This window comes from Dermochelys coriacea, chromosome 3, assembly GCF_009764565.3.
Source record: "Dermochelys coriacea isolate rDerCor1 chromosome 3, rDerCor1.pri.v4, whole genome shotgun sequence".
Taxonomy (NCBI): Eukaryota; Metazoa; Chordata; order Testudines; family Dermochelyidae; genus Dermochelys; species Dermochelys coriacea.
In genome coordinates, this window is record NC_050070.1 from 45,148,358 (window position 1) to 45,164,817 (window position 16,460).

The following is a 16,460-nucleotide window of genomic DNA, read 5'->3' on the forward strand; positions in this document are numbered from 1 at the left end:
ATGCTGTATCGTTCTTAACCTTTTTTTTTAATGCTACAGTAAATACAATTCCCAAAGGATGACAGGGGAAGGAATTAATGAAATGGAGCCTTTCCTCTTTGCATATACACCTTCTTGTGTAGTATGGATTATATATGATAGTTTTAAATTACAAGATCATATTATGTTTCCCCCACATGATCTCAATCTCATTTTACTCTGTAGGCTGAATTGTGAATGAAACAGTTTTGTATATGGAAGGAGCCTAATCTTATTTGTGTAGTAAATGAAGTAATATGGACAGGGCATTGACACATTTACCCATATAAATAGGATTTCAGTGTTTTTTAGGTTATAGGTTTTTTCCGTTTTTTATGTATAAATTAAGGGAATAAGATACATTGTCATTACATAGTGCAGGTTGGTTAAACCCTATTAATATAATTAGTTGCATATGACATTTGTGTAAATTTCAATGATATAGAATTGTAATAATTTATTTGGAAAAATCTTGTAAGTTTAAAGTTTGCATTATTAAACCGAAGAGCTAGATTTTTATTTTGGAGAAGTATATTATAGTTAGGACTGTTTCCTAATACTACCTAATGGAGAACTGAATTGATTTGTTAACACTTAAAACGTTAGAGAAATATTTACTATAATAATGATAGGGACCTCACCAAAGCACTAAGAATGGTGTTCATTAGAATAAAAATAAATATAATAATAACTTAAAAATATAACACCTCTTAAAATATTAACACAAAAACAAATGAAAAGCATCTAATTTTTTAATGGAAAAGACTGAAAAGGAAGGTAATATATTATAGGGTCAATTGTCATTCTAGATTCACACTTTGTAAGAAGGACTTTAAAAATTTCTTTCCAAGTGAGGAGATACGAAATCAGATCGTTTCAAGGTGGGGAGGAGTTGTGCGTGTTCAATATTGTAGTGTCAACCACAACATGGTGTGCTCCTGACTTAAAGCACAGCAATGGGATTCTTAAAAAAATGGTAGCCTGTGGGCACAGAAACACACTGCATGGTCCCATCAGTGTTATTGTCTGGTAATATTCCACATTACGCATCAACTTCAGTCTCTTAATGATCCTTTTTCAGTTACTTGTCTTGTGTCATAACTAGTATTCGGTAGCGTTTAAATCATTAATGCAGACTTGCAGTTCTCTCTCAGGTCTAGATCCACAGATCCTCAGTGTGGGTTGTCTTCTGTCTGTAACTGTAGGAGGCAGAATCAAAGCTGATTGGACAGCTGACAAGGGACAAGCCCCCACCTTCTGAAGACCCCCTGAGTTTTGTTCTGTCTCCACTGGCAGGCAGTGGAATCCAGCACCAACTGAGAATGGTGGGGGAAAAAAGCCTGAAGAGGCAGTTTGTCTCTAGCCAGAATTATGACATCTCGCAATTCTGCACCCCCCACGACTGCTCAGGTAATAGACTAAGAGGTTGGCTAAGAATGGTCCAAACAGGAGACCAAAGCTGTATTCCTCCTGTTCTTTATCCCTGCCTGAGAATGCAGAAGGAGAGGCTTGTGCATTGTGCACTCTAGCCGCTTGGTCAGAAAGGTTTCACTTTGGCTGCCTTAGCCAGACTTAGGAGGCTGATTTCCCAGGAATCTTGACAACCAGGCCACAAATATCTCAGGGGATGATGGGGAAAAATTAAGAGAGCCTTTCAGGTGGTGGCATGAGAAGGCAGCAGCCTTGCATGGGGAAACCATAAGTGAGACCGAATCCATCACAGGCAGAGCAAGGAGTGGTTGGTGAGACGATTTTGGGTGTGCATCTTCCTGCAGTGCAGGTTTTGTTACTCCCCACTTCTTCCTTCCCTTTTCAAGCAATTAAATCTCTTTCCCCATGGGAAGTCAGGAATTCTGCACAGAGGGGAGAAGGGACTCTCCCCCTCAAGAAGAAATTACTTCTTGGGCTAGGGAGCCCCTGGATTTAGCACAAAAAGCTCCTTCACCTCAGATACCCAGGCAGCAGCTACAGTGTCCCATCACAGGCATTCTATTCTCTCTCTAAAGGACAAAGATAAAGAGGTACCTATTAGCAGAAGAGGTTCACAGGACTCCTCATCTGACCCAGGTTCCCAATCCCCACCTCCCTTAAGGAGAATTTTTTTTAAAAAGAGCAAACAAGGTGCAAGAAATTACCTCAGAAACTTAGAAAACTGGCCTGTCCTCCAGTTGACAGCAGTTCCTCGACTTATCCCCAGAGGATGCCAGAGCTAAAGGCTCTTCACACAGGGTTTTCATACTCAGAAAGAAAATTCGTAATAAAAGGAGTAGAATTTGTCTGGTTTTTCTTCTTCATCATTTAATTCATTTTCGTCCTTATCTTCATGGGTATCAACAAAGAAAAAAAAAAGGCTAGGAAATCTGTTAATCTAAATCGAAGGGAAGAAAAAAGAAGTCAAGAAGAAAGTCAGGATGTTCTTCACAGGCGTACAGTGAACTCTCAATCTCAGAATCTGAATCGCAGGATGAAGTGAATCAATAGGATTTTTTTCCAGCTGAATGATTTGAGAGAGATTTATTAGATAATTGGGTATTCTATCCGATGAACCTACTAGAAAAAATTCTAAGGAGAGAAGATTGATACAGAAATTACAAAAAAGTATATTCTAACAGGTTAAGATGAACCACACATTCCCCCTTCATGTGTTTTTGGAAAGAGGAATTAAGGCTGAATGGAAAACCTTGGCAAAAGTCTGACATTGTCCAGGTATGAGAGAAAATTCTACAACATGCACCATAGCAAAGCAGATTTTGTCTTTTCCAAAAGTGAATGGGGCAGTTTCATCATTAGTCAAAGAGACTGCTATCCAAATGGAAGGGGACTTTTTCCTTAAAGAATCCAGTGCCTGCAGAGTGGAAATATCACTGCATCATACATTTTGAGGCTGTATCTTCCTCTCTGATGGCTTCTGCTGTGGCAACATGTTAAACAAGATCAGTATTGGCCTGGACAGACAATTTGGTAGTCAGACTGCCAAAAGGCTAAGCAATCATTGTGGTTGGATTCAGAATTAAAGAAAATCTCAATGGCTTCAGCATTCATAGCTGATGCAACCAGAGATGCTTTGAGGTTTTCAGCACTAAGCATGGTCTCCAATGAGGTGACCAGACAGCACCTCTGTTTACATTCCTGGAAGGGCTATATAGAGGCAAAAATCACATTAGTGGTTGGTTTTGTTTTTTTTTTAATATTCAAGAGCTTGGTTATTTGGGGAGCCATTAGACAAAAGTTCCTCAGATAGATCAAAGACCTTACAGAACCTTCCTAACTCCAAATCCCAGTCTAAAGATTTTTACAGGTCTAAATATCCTTTTTGTGGCTTCTCTAAGTATAGAAGTCACACTACAGCAAAAGCAAATGTAACGAGTCTAAGCCAGGAAAGGAGAGAGACCAGTCTTTCCACAATGCAAATTCCAACTCTAGGAACAATGTTGTACTATGGTCAGGAGACTTCTGACAAGCAACACCTATGGGGGAGACTATTAAAGTTCAAGGACCCAGTGGTCTCTCTCCACATCAGACAGATGGATCCTGGATGTGGTTTATCAATGGTACATCACAGAATTTTAAAAGATTGTGAATTGTCGTTTTCCCTTTCACTAGTATCATCAAATCTGCAAAAGAGGTAAGATATGCTAAAGGCCATAGATCATCTTTTTGTGAATCAGTAATATAGTTCCTCAGATGGAGATGTTGTCTGGTCACTACTCAATCTCTTGTTCTGGTACCCAGGAGATCTGAGGAGGACAGAGCTGTGTTGGACTTAAAACACCAGAACAAGTTCATAAGGATCATGTTCATGAAGTCCATATCAGTGGCGATCTGCCAGGGGATTACTTTGTTAATCGATTTGAAGAAAGCCTATATTCACCAGGCACACAGGAGACTTCAGCAATTTGCTCATAGGACTGATCATTTTGCAGTGCAAAATGCTCTATTTTAGACTGTCATCTGCACCTATGAGTGTTCTCAAAAATTCTCATTCTTCTGGTGGCTTTTTCTCAGGCAGAAGGGGATAAAGGTATACCCTTTCCTAGTCTAGGCAGACCCCCGTCCAAGGAGGGGGTCTACTTGAGTAACTCAGTTAATGATCCAAACATTGGCAGCAAACCATTGATAACTACTCTGAGTGGCTCGTGAGGCTGAGGAAAGGTCTCTTCCAGTCCTACGTTTCTATGAATCTGTACTCGGCACCATGTAACGAAAGTGTCTCATGTTCTGGAATTTTTACAAGATGGTTTTGATATCAGGTTGCAGGTCCTGTAAGTTAAAAGTTTGAGTGCTTGCTCATGTCGGTTCCAACTAGGTGTGTGCGTGCTGTGTGCGCAGTAGCCGGAAGGTATTTCCCCTAACAGTACCCGTCTGGTTGGATCAGGTGCCCCCTAGAGTTGCACCTCCATGGCATCGTATATAGGACCCTGCCACCACTTCAGTTTCTTCTTACTGCCTGTGACGTTAGCTGGAATGCTTGTTTGCTCTTGCTTCGGCAAGCCTTCTTCCTAGTAGTCTTCAGACTGTCTTTCTGTAAATAGTTGGATTAGTCAGTTAATAGTTGTAGTTAGTCATTATATAGTTGGATTCCAGTAGGGAATTGTTCTGGGGTATCCCCTGCTTCCCTACCCCCCCCCCCCCGTTTCTTAGTGCCGGGGCATGCCTCGGTCCTTGGGGTTGAAACCCTGCGCAGCTTGTAACAAGCCTATGACCAGGAGCGACCCCCACACTTCTTGCTTGAAGTGCCAGAGGAATCGCATCAGAAGGACCATTGCAAAATCCGTAGGGGATTTTGCCCCAGGACGCAAAAAGAAAGAGACCAACGGTTGAAGATCCTTCTGATGGAGGCTGCCCTCTGCCCCCACTCAGAGCCGAGTTCAGCCAAATCGATGCCTAGTACTTCAGCGTTGGTGCACAGTGCTCCGACATTGACAAAGGAAACTTCGTTGCTGAGAAAGGACTCTGATACAGACGCACGGCACTGTTCCCCAGTCCCTGGGGTCCTGCAAGAAGAAGAAGCCGGACAGAGGGCGCTCATCCACACTGAGGCCAGGATGGAAGGACTCTGGCGCAGTGAGACCCACTTTGGGCCAAGTAAGTGTGGCATCACCTAGCCCGGCACTGCTACTCCTGCACCGACAAGGGGTCAGTCGAGGCCAGCTCCTAGGACTCCCCTCCTTGGGAGAGTCGTGGAGAGGCTTTGGAGCTGCTCTTCACACCGGAGACCTTTGAGACGGTGAGAGAGCTCATCGCCTTAATGGCACCACCTTCCCCGCCCAGGTGAGACAGCCTAGATCTCCATCTCGGAATTTGAACGTTGTACTCAGTGCTGTAATGCAGGTGTCATTTTTACTTGACTATCAAAATGACTCTTGTGACTGCTTAAACATCTTTCTTGTTGAAGAAGTGATGAGTTGGGAGCTTTATCCATCCTGCTGCATCTTTTACAAAGATAAGGTGGTTTTGAGAATGGATCCCACCTTTTATTCCAAAAGCGAATTTGATTTTTCATCAAGTACAAGGGATCTCATTGTCTTCTTTTGTCCACATCCTTCTCACCCAAAGGAGAAGCTATGGCATTTGTTGAATGTAAGATGAGCTTTAAAGTTTAATGTGAAAAGGACTGAGCATAAAAAAAACAGACTGACTATTCTTATTTAATTCAAGAAAGAGGTGCTAAGGCATCTAAATCATCAATCTGAATAGATATGCTGATGCATTGCTGAGGCATGTAGAGCAAAAGGATTCAATTCTCCAATGGGCATCGGAGTTCACTGTTCATCTATTTAAAGTACAAGTGGTGGTGGCATTGTGGGTGGAGAAAGGACAGGCCGGTTACAATGAAATCTGTAAAACTGCAGGTTGGTCACCCCTGCGTATATTTACCTTGTTTTACAAGATAGATATTCAGTTTTCAGGTGATGCAGCCTTTGTCGTGTGGGTTCTGAACACTGGTGATTCCTTAGGGTAAGGAAATCCTTTCTTTCAGTGACATTGTTTTGTTCTCTCCCTAGGAATTTTGTCACTGCTGAGAAAATCCCATGCAGAGATCTGTGGACCTAGCCCTGAGAGACAGAATGGGAGAAATTGTGGTTGTTTACCTGAAAATTTTCCCTTTTTGAAGGAATAGGCCCACAGATCTGTTCCTCCCTAAAAAGGGAGATCTGTTTGACGTTCTCTGCAGTAGCTAAATTTTTCTTCGAGTATTATTTTTGCAAGGTGCTGATGCAGGATGAGAGATTCATTTTTTTGTTTCACAATCCAGAGAGGATAGCTTTGGAAGCATCTCAAAACTGAGGGGGTCTCCAGAAGATAAGGGATAGTTTCTTATCAGCCATCCAATCAGCTTTTATTCTAAACCTACAGACAGGTGATTATCCACACTGAAGATAAGTGGACCTATTCCTTTTGAAGAAAGGAAATACTACAAGTAAGCAACCACAAATTCTTATTTTTAAACCTCTTATTAATCTGCAGGAAAACATTTGATTTGGGTTTAAAAAAAAAAGTGTAACCAACTATTCTAACTTCATTGTTAATTTTAGTTATGTTTTCATGCTGTTTTATTGCCTCTTAAAAAGTACAATGGAATTTTAAGTGTCTGCTTACTACTTAACTTTATTTTAGGTACTGTGGTCTTTGGAATGTGGACATTGGATTTCAGAGGAACCATACGAACTGTCAGCCAATTTCCCTGCAGCTCCTGTAAGTTAAATGTTCCTCTGTTTGTGAACTTAGATTCATTTCTCTGTTAAATGAATAGTTATAGAAGCTGGGGTAATAATGGTGACTGGCTCTCGTGAATAAGTGTCTTTATTAGAAAAAATATAGATACACATATTTGCTCTCTCGCTCACTTGCGCTCTTTCTCCCCACTCTTGTCCAGTCTTCCTTCCTGAAAAGTATGCAAAACCTGTGGTACATGTAAACATTTAGAAAGAGATTCACTTGTTGAATAACTTCTGAGTAAATAAGGGCAGGTCTACATGTAAAAAGCTGCAATGGCGCAGCTTTAGTGAAGACGTTACTTTGCTGACAGGAGAGCTTCTCCCATCAGCATAGTTAATCTACCTCTGGGAGAGGCAGTAGCTATGTCGACGGGAGAAACTCTCCTGGCGACATAACACTCTCTTCAGTGGCGGTTAGGTGGCTATAACTGCCTCGCTCAGAAGTGAGGATTTTTCACACCCCTGAGCAATGTTATACTGTTACACTAATGTAAGTTTGTAGTGTAGACCTGGGCTAAGTTTCATGTTTAAATATTCACATTCTTGAGTTTTGTACTATCATGTCTTATTTCTTGCTGTGCTTGTGTCTCAATTGGAGACTATCATAAGATGGGAAAAGGCAACAGGCCACATCTTTAATACTTTTGTTCCAGATGCTGCTTACATTACTGTTTTTTCCACTGAATGGATTTCAGGAACTTAAAGTCGCTATGGGCTTCACAACCCAGTAAGTGAGTAATACAGAGCAGTTCTTAAATGTTCCCAGCAATGACTTGAGCATTTGTGCAAAAAGTTTTATTACCTGTATATACTGGGCTATCTCCAGGTACACCCTCACTTCATATTGTCTGAAGTTCTTAAGCAGTAAACTCGTTTTGGGCTTCGATACAAGCAGGATTGTACCAACCTGATGGTTGATTGCATCACAAAAGGGTTTACAATTTGTCTTAGCTGTGTAAGAGAGATTTTCTTCAGCTACTTGTTTTATATAGTGTTTCACACGTTTTGATGAGAGAACATATAACTGGTGATTGAACTTGGGATTTTTAAATCCCTTTTACATTCATAATCATTTTATCCGAACATTTCCAAGACAAAGGTTTCTCTTTGGCTTTAAATAAGATGCTATTATAGTGTAGATAAAATACAACAGCTATTCTAAAATGAATGTGTGATTGTGAAAAGAAACTAGTGGAATTTATAGATTTGTTTAACGTAAGAGACCTTTCAGAGAGAGGTAGAGGGGTGTTTCGTGGTGCAGTAAATAACTAGCATGTTGTTTTCTATCCTGGTAGGTGTGCTGCTTCTGTTGTGTCAATCATTGTTTATGTTGAAGAGAGAAGCTGGAGAAAGTCAGATGATTTTAGCTTAAGGCTGTAGGATTTTCTGTTTCTTTTAAACCCTTTTTCTTGTTAATAACTTGGCATGTTATCAGTAGTTTTGCACAACATTCTGTAAAGCCCTTTGAGAGTGATTTCTTCCTTTTTTTAACTTCCTCACTTCTGTCTAATATCTGCTTATCATCTTCATTCCTTCAGTAAAAATGGGAAAGCTTGGGGAACATTGAAAAGGCAGGTTGAGGCACATCAGGGCTGTGCAGAGAGTTAGTTTTGTTTTTTGTCTATGTTGTAGTTTATCTGTGAATAAGTTAATCTATCATCTTTTCAAATATTCCCATCTCAAGGTGTTTTAATTTTTCGTGTTGTAATTAGTTGCGCTCAAAAGGGTTCCCTCCCTTTTCTTATTATATCTCATAAGAAGCATTTAGGAATGGAGAAATATAGAATGCTTATGCTTTTGAAGATTATTGGGGAAGGAGGCAGGAAAAGGCACTTTCTTACTACTTTGAAATCGCTTCTTGCAGTCACTATAGGCTGTGGTAAAGGTCACTGAATGGTTGACATTGCTTCATCCGACACCTGTATTCTTTTTAGATAGTGTTTGTATGATATGATATAATCTGAAACTGTACAGATCATTGTTGCAACCACTGTTATATATTTGCAGCAAATATTGTATAAAAGTTATCATGTAAGGGGTCTATGGAGAGGCTATGGTTTGCTGGTTATGATTATGCTGTCTATATGTATGTATCATTTTTGTAGTTGAAGTTATGAATATTGGCTCTATACTGTCTGTATTTCAAACGTATACTATACTTCTGACCCCAGACAAGTTGGTGTCAGCTCTACCTAGCCTGCTTGATGGCCCATTAAGGCTATCAGCCATACAACTGACCCATTGAGAGAAGGCAGATAGGCCTCGTGACTCAGCAAAGTATACAGGGACTTGCCCATGTGACTCCAAACTCCATTTTGCTGTAATTTTCCACAGTAACAACATAGAGGTGTTCTTACACCTGGAAAAGACTATAAAAGGCGTATGCCTCATCTTCATCTTGTCTTCAATCCTGCTTCTTATCTCTGGAGGGATTTTGCTACAAAATGAAGCTTTAAACAAAGGAATGAATGACCCATCCCAGCTGTGGATGTACTCCAGAGACTTAATTCGAACCTGCAGTTTATTCTATCACTGCTACAAGCCTGAACCAAGAACTTTGCTATTATTGTATGTAATTGACTCCATTTAACCAATTCTTGCTCTCATCTATATCTTTTTTCTTTTATGAATAAACCTTTAGATTTTAGATTCTGAAGGATTGGCAACAGTGTGATTTGTGGGTAAGATCTGATTTGTACCTTGACATGGGTCTGGGGCTTGGTACTTTGGGATCGAGAGAACCTTTTTTCTTTTACTAGGGTGCTGGTTTTCATAACCATTTGTCCCCATAACGAGTGGCACTGGTGGTGATACTGGGAAACTGCGGTGTCTAAGGGAATTGCTTGTGTGACTTGTGGTTAGCCAGTGGGGTAAAACCAAAGTCTTCTCTGTTTGGCTGGTTTGGTTTGCCTTGGCGTGCACAGAAACCCCAGCCTTGGGCTGTAACTGCACTACTTTAAGCAGTTTGTCCTGAATTGGCACTCTCGGTTGGATCCTGCTAGAACCAGCATTGTTACAGTTTGCACCTTAAATAAGCCATGAAATCTTATTTAATTAGAAAGGTATCTAAAATTGATTAATTTAATTCTAAACACGGGGCAGGCCTTACCATGAGGCGAACTGAGGCGGCTGCCTAAGGTGCCAGACTTGGGGAGGGGGGGCACGCCACTAGGACCCAGAGTGTAGACAATTGTGTCTGCTGTTGGTGTATACATATTCTCTCTGCTCTAGATGCACAGAGATCCTGGAGTGCTGTGCTGGAGGAAGGAGGGCACAAGAGACATAACAGGCAGGCAGGAGAAAAGGTGAGAGAGAATAACAGAAAGCAGCAGGAGCTGCAGGGAGAGAGAGGAGGAGGAGCCTCTTATGTACCTCTCTAGCACCCTCAGGACCCTGGACTGATTAACATCAGCTTCTCAAGGAGCTTCCTGTTTCCTGCTGCTTCTCTGAACCCACTTGAGGAGAACAGGCAGTCAACTGAAGTAGCAGGAGCCAGTTAGCAGCATCTTAAGGGCCTTCCCTCACTCAGGCCCTGCTACCAGCCTGCTTATTTGTCCCCTTCAGCTGAGTGTTGAGAGCCACTATAGCTGGCACAGAACAGCAGCCATGAGTCAAAGAAGAAAATGCCCCTCTGGGGCAGCATTCAGAAAAAGAAAGAAAGCAACGGAAGCTTTTCCATCTAAGTAGGAAGGATCTCTCCTGAGATACATAGACACAAATGTTCATGCTGAGCCTTCCGGCCCCAGTGAGGATGTGAGTGGTGAGAAGATGCCTGATCTTCCAGTTAGTCAGAGTGCAGGTGACCTGGCAGCTACTGCAGGATCCATATCTCCATCTCAAATGGATGTAACCATGCACATTACTAAAGAAAAGTATAGATCAGAGAAGAGTGTGGTGGAGGTGCACGAAACAGCTGCTGCTGAGTTTAGTTCTTAAGTCTAGATGATCCAGGACTGTGGACCCACTTGAGCAGTAGCCTGAGGGACTTCCTTCTACTGCATGGGCCACAGCAAGTGAAAAACTTCATGTTCCCCAAAAGTTTCTATCCAACACATTACTGGCGTGAAATCCCCAATGGTGACAAAGTGGAGAGTCCATGGCTTATGTACTCAGAAACACAGAATGCTGCATACCGTTTTTGTTGCAAACTCTTCCAGTCTAATGTTCCAGCCACATTGGGTTCTACAGGAACAAAGGACTGGAAAAATCTGGCTAGAAATCTGGCATGCCATGAGAAGGCAGCAAATCACCAGAGAGCATTCCATAGGTGAAAAGAGCCTGAGATGAGACTAAGGTTAAAGGCCACCATAGATGATCAACATCAAACGAAGATTGCATCAGAGTCTCTTTACTGGCAAAATGTTCTGAAAAGGCTCATTGTGCTCATTGTGAGCATGCTTGTTATCCAAAATCTAGCACTGCATGGCACTTCATGCCAAACAATGGAAACTTTCTTAAAATTGTGGAGCTGATGGCTGAGTTTGATGCTGTACTCCAGGAGCATCTAAGAAGAGTCACCACCCAAGAAATGTACCTACACAACTACCTTGGAAAAAACATTCAAAACGAGATCATACAGTTACTGGCAACAAAAGTCAGAAGATTGTGGCAGATCTGAAGTCAGCAAGATATTTCTCTGTTATTCTGGACTGCACACCTGACATCAGCCATACGGAACAAATGACTTGAATGGTGCGTTTTGTAACAACAACAGAACCTAGTGAAAATGTCCCTGCAATGGTGACTGTCAGAGAGCATTTTCTAGAATTTATTGACATTGATGACAGCGAACAGCAGAGAAGCTAACAGAGGGAGTTTGCCTGGGATCTGCCTGAAAGGAGGTACGCTAAGGGCTGTGTTGGTGAGTGTCTGTTGTGGGGATAGTTTTACTGTGTGCTTGATTGGTTGTTTGAAAAGTGTGAATTGGGAGTGCTTTGTTCCAGGTGAGCCTTGAGTGGCCTGACTGTTATAAAAAGCCAGTCAGCTGCAAACCAGCTGAGCAGCGAACAGCAGAGAGGCTAACAGAGGGAGTTTGCCTGGGAGTTCGCTTGGGGGAGCCCACTGAGGCTTACATCTTGTCAGCTGCTCTGAGTAGTTACTACAACTCCTGAGGAAGCTCGTAGAAGGAAGGTAATATGGATGGGGAGTGTTCAGCTGTTGTGACCTGCACTGGATGTGCCATGTTCGTCTTTCTTCCACAGAAGCGACTTCATCTGTACAAGTGCAAGCTGGTCTCCATATTGGAAGAGAAGGTTCAAGGTCTGGAGCAACAAGTATCGACCCTGCGTTGCATAAGAGAAACTGAAGATTTCCTAGATAGACATCAGGATATGCTTCTACGGAGACAATGTTCTGAAAATTCAGAGCAGGCTCCACTGTGGGGACAAGAGGACGGTGAAGAAATTTGGTAGCATGTGACCTCCAGAAGAAGAAAGGGGAGCATGTACCAGCAACACAGATACAGTAAGTAACGGTTTTCATGTTCTCTCCACAGGTACTAATGCAGAGTGGACTAGATGATACATCTGAGGGAAGGGAACAGAAGGAGACTCCGCTGATCGGAAGGCATGAAATGCACTGTCCTAGAGTTGGGGGTTCCACGACCACCGCTCCCAAAAGAAGGAAGTGGGTGGTGGTGGTTGGGGACTCTCTCCTCAGGGGACTGAGTCATCTATCTGCTGCCCCGAGCAGGAAAACCGAGAAATCTTCTGCTTGCCAGGAGCTAGGATTCACAATGTGACAGAGAGACAGCTGAGACTCATCAAGCCCTCAGATCGCTACCCCTTCCTGTTTCTCCACGTGGGCACCAATGATACTGCCAAGAATGACCTTGAGCGGATCACTGCAGACTACGTGGCTCTGGGAAGAAGGATAAAGGAATTTGAGGCGTAAAGTGGTGATCTCGTTCATCCTCCCCATGGAAGGAAAAGGCCTGGGTAGAGACCGTCAAATCGTGGAAGTCAACGAATGGCTACGCAGGTGGTGTCGGAGCAAAGGCTTTGGATTCTTTGACCATGGGATGGTGTTCCAAGAAGGAGGAGTGCTAGGCAGAGACGGGCTCCACCTAACGAAGAGAGGGAAGAGCATCTTCGCAAGCAGGCTGGCTAACCTAGTGAGAAGGGCTTTAAACTAGGTTCACCGGGGGAAGGAGACCAAAACCCTGAGGTAAATGGGGAAGCGGGATACCGGGGGGAAGCACCAGCAGGAGAGCGCGAGAGGGCAGGGCTCCTGCCTCATACTGAGAAAGAGGGATGATCAGCGAGTTATCTCAAGTGCCTATACACAAATGCAAGAAGCCTGGGAAACAAGCAGGGAGAACTGGAAGTCCTGGCACAGTCAAGGAATTATGATGTGATTGGAATAACAGAGACTTGGTGGGATAACTCACATGACTGGACTACTATCATGAATGGATATAAACTGTTCAGGAAGGACAGGCAGGGCAGAAAAGGTGGGGGAGTTGCACTGTATGTAAGGGAGCAGTATGACTGCTCAGAGCTCAAGTATGAAACTGCAGAAAAACCTGAGAGTCTCTGGATTAAGTTTAGAAGTGTGAGCAACAAGGGTGATGTCGTGGTGGGAGTCTGCTATTGACCACCGGACCAGGGGGATGAGGTGGACAAGGCTTTCTTCCGGCAACTCTTTTCTTCCAGAAGTTACTAGATCGCAGGCCCGGGTTCTCATGGGAGACTTAAATCACCCTGATATCTGCTGAGAGAGCAATACAGTGGTGCACAGACAATCCAGGAAGTTTTTGGAAAGTGTAGGGGACAATTTCCTGGTGCAAGTGCTGGAGGAACCAACTAGGGGCAGAGCTCTTCTTGACCTGCTGCTCACAAACTGGGAATAATTAGTAGGGGAAGCAAAAGTGGGTGGGAACCTGGGAGGCAGTGACCATGAGATGGTCGAGTTCAGGATCCTGACACGGAAAACAGGAGAACAGCAGAATACAGACCCGGGACTCCCTCAGGGAACTGATGGGCAGGATCCCCTAGGAGAATAACATGAGGGGGAAAGGAGTCCAGGAGAGCTGGCTGTAGTTTAAAGAATCCTTATTGAGGTTACAGGGACAAACCATCCCGTTGTGTAGAAAGAACAGTAAATATGGCAGGCGCCCAGCTTGGCTTAACAGTGAAATGCTTGCTGATCTTAAATACAAAAAAGAAGCTTACAAGAAGTGGAAGATTGGACAAATGACCAGGGAAGAGTATAAAAATATTGCTTGTGCATGCAGGAGTGAAATCAGGAAGGCCAAATCACACCTGGAATTGCAGCTAGCAAGAGATGTTAAGAGTAACAAGAAGGGTTTCTTCAGGTACGTTAGCAACAAGAAGGAAGTCAAGGAAAGTGTGGGCCCCTTACTGAATGAGGGAGGCAACCTAGTGACAGAGGATGTGAAAAAAGCTAATGTACTCTATGCTTTTTTTGCCTCTGTCTTCTCGAACAAGCTCAGCTCCCAGACTACTGCACTGGGCAGCACAGCATGGGGAGGAGATGACCAGCCCTCTGTGGAGAAAAAAGTGGTTCAGGACTATTTAGAAAAGCTGGACGAGCACAAGTCCATAGGGCTGGATGCGCTGCATCCGAGAGTGCTAAAGGAGTTGACGGATGTGATTGCAGAGCCATTGGCCATTATCTTTGAAAACTCGTGGCGATCGGAGGAACTCCTGGACGACTGGAAAAAGGCTAATGTAGTACCCATCTTTAAAAAAGGGAAGGAGGATCCTGGGAACTACAGGCCAGTCAGCCTCACTTCAGTCCCTGGAAAAATCATGGAGCAGGTCCTCAAAGAATCAATTCTGAAGCACTTAGAGGAGAGGAAAGTGATCAGGAACAGTCAGCATGGATTCAGCAAGGGCAAGTCATGCCTGACTAACCTAATTGCCTTCTATGATGAGATAACTGGCTCTGTGGATGAGGGAAAAGCAGTGGACATGTTGTTCCTTGACTTTAGCAAAGCTTTTGACACTGTCTCCCACAGTATTCTTGCCAGCAAGTTAAAGTAGTATGGGCTGGATGAATGGACAGTACGGTGGATAGAAAGCTGGCTAGATTGTCGGGCTCAATGGGTAGTGATCAATGGCTCAATGTCTAGTTGGCAGCTGGTATCAAGTGAAGTGCCTCAAGGGTCAGGCCTCAGGCCGGTTTTGTTCAATATCTTCATAAATGATCTGGAGGATGGTATGGATTGCACCCTCAGCAAGTTTGCAGATGACACTAAACTGGGAGGAGAGGTAGATACGCTGGAGAGTAGGGATAGGATGTAGAGGGCCCTAGACAAATTAGAGGATTGGGCCAAAAGAAATCTGATGAGGTTCAACAAGGACAAGAGTCCTGCACTTAGGACAGAAGAATCCCATGCACCACTACAGACTAGGGACTGAATGGCTAGGCAACAGTTCTGCAGAAAAGGACCTCAGGGTTACAGTGGACAAGAAGCTGGATATGAGTCAACAGTGTGCCGTTGTTGCCAAGAAGGCCAATGGCATTTTGGGCTGTATAAGTAGGGGTATTGCCAGCAGATCGAGGGATGTGATCGTTCCCCTCTATTTGACATTGGTGAGGTCTCATCTGGAGTACTGTGTCCAGTTTTGGGCCACACACTACAAGAAGGATGTGGAAAAATTGGAAAGCGTCCAGCGCAGGGCAACAAAAATGATTAGGGGCTGGAACACATGATTTATGAGGAGAGGCTGAGGGAACTGGGATTGTTTAGTCTGCGGAAGAGAAGAATGAGGGGGGATTTGATAGCTGCTTTCAACTACCTGAAAGGGGGTTCCAAAGAGGATGGATCTATACTGTTCTCAGTGGTAGCAGTTGACAAAACAAGGAGTAATGGTTTCAAGTTGCAGTGTGGGAGGTTTAGGTTGGATATTAGGAAAAACTTTTTCACTAGGAGGGTGGTGAAGCACTGGAATGCGTTACCTAGGGAGGTGGTGGAATCTCCTTCCTTAGAAGTTTTTAAGGTCAGGCTTGGCAAAGCCCTGGCGGGGAAGATTTAGTTGGGGATTGGTCCTGCTTTGAGCAGGGGGTTGGACTAGATCACCTCCTGAGGTCCCTTCTGACCCTGATATTCTATGATACTACAGGAGCTGGTATGACAAATGTGCTTCTTAAAAAGCTGGAAGATACGGGAATTGTGATAGCTGACATGAGAGGTCAGGGCTACGATAATGGTGCCAACGAGAGAGAGGAAAGAACAGAGGAGTCCAGACACGGATCTGAGAGTTAAACCCTTGAGCTTTTTTTTGTCCCATGCAGTTCTCATTCATTGAACTTGGTGGTCAGTGATGCAGCATCAGCTCATAGTGAGGCTGCTGAATTTTTTAATGTAATTCAAAGCAACTATATATTTTTCTCTGCATCAACTCATCGATGGCAAATTTTGAAGCAACATCTGGAAACATCCTCTCTGACACTGAAACCACTGAGTGCCACACGATGGGAAAATCGAATGGAGGTGATAAAAGCCTATCAAACACCAATTTGGGAAGATAGATGATGCCATAGTTGCCATTATGGAGGATAACGCTATGACAGGAACTGTTCGTGGGAGAACAGTGGCTGAGGGAAATGGAATCACCAGAAACATACATAACTTCAAATTTCTGTGTGGCTTAGTGTTGTGCCATGACATACTGTTTGAAATAAATGTTGTAAGCAAGAGACTCCAAGGTGTTGACCTTGATATATCTGGAGCAATGGAACAACTGGACAAAACAA

General features: G+C 43.4%; 1 protein-coding gene across 13 annotated transcripts in view; it reads left to right on the top strand.

Annotated features, from left to right (window-relative positions):
- Window positions 1-16,460, top strand: part of MCPH1 (microcephalin 1) — a 229,824-nt gene that overhangs the window by 89,095 nt on the left and 124,269 nt on the right. For 8 of the 13 annotated variants that reach the window (XM_043510352.1, XM_043510357.1, XM_038397541.2 and 5 more), the window contains one exon: window positions 6,637-6,714. The exons of 1 other annotated variant lie outside the window; for it this stretch is intronic. In XM_043510352.1, the coding sequence (XP_043366287.1) occupies window positions 6,637-6,714 (78 nt within the window). Of the gene's footprint in view, window positions 1-6,636; window positions 6,715-7,390; window positions 7,465-16,460 lie in introns of all 13 variants that reach the window. 4 more of the 13 variants (XM_043510356.1, XM_038397543.2, XM_043510351.1 and 1 more) reach the window with 1 other exon arrangement.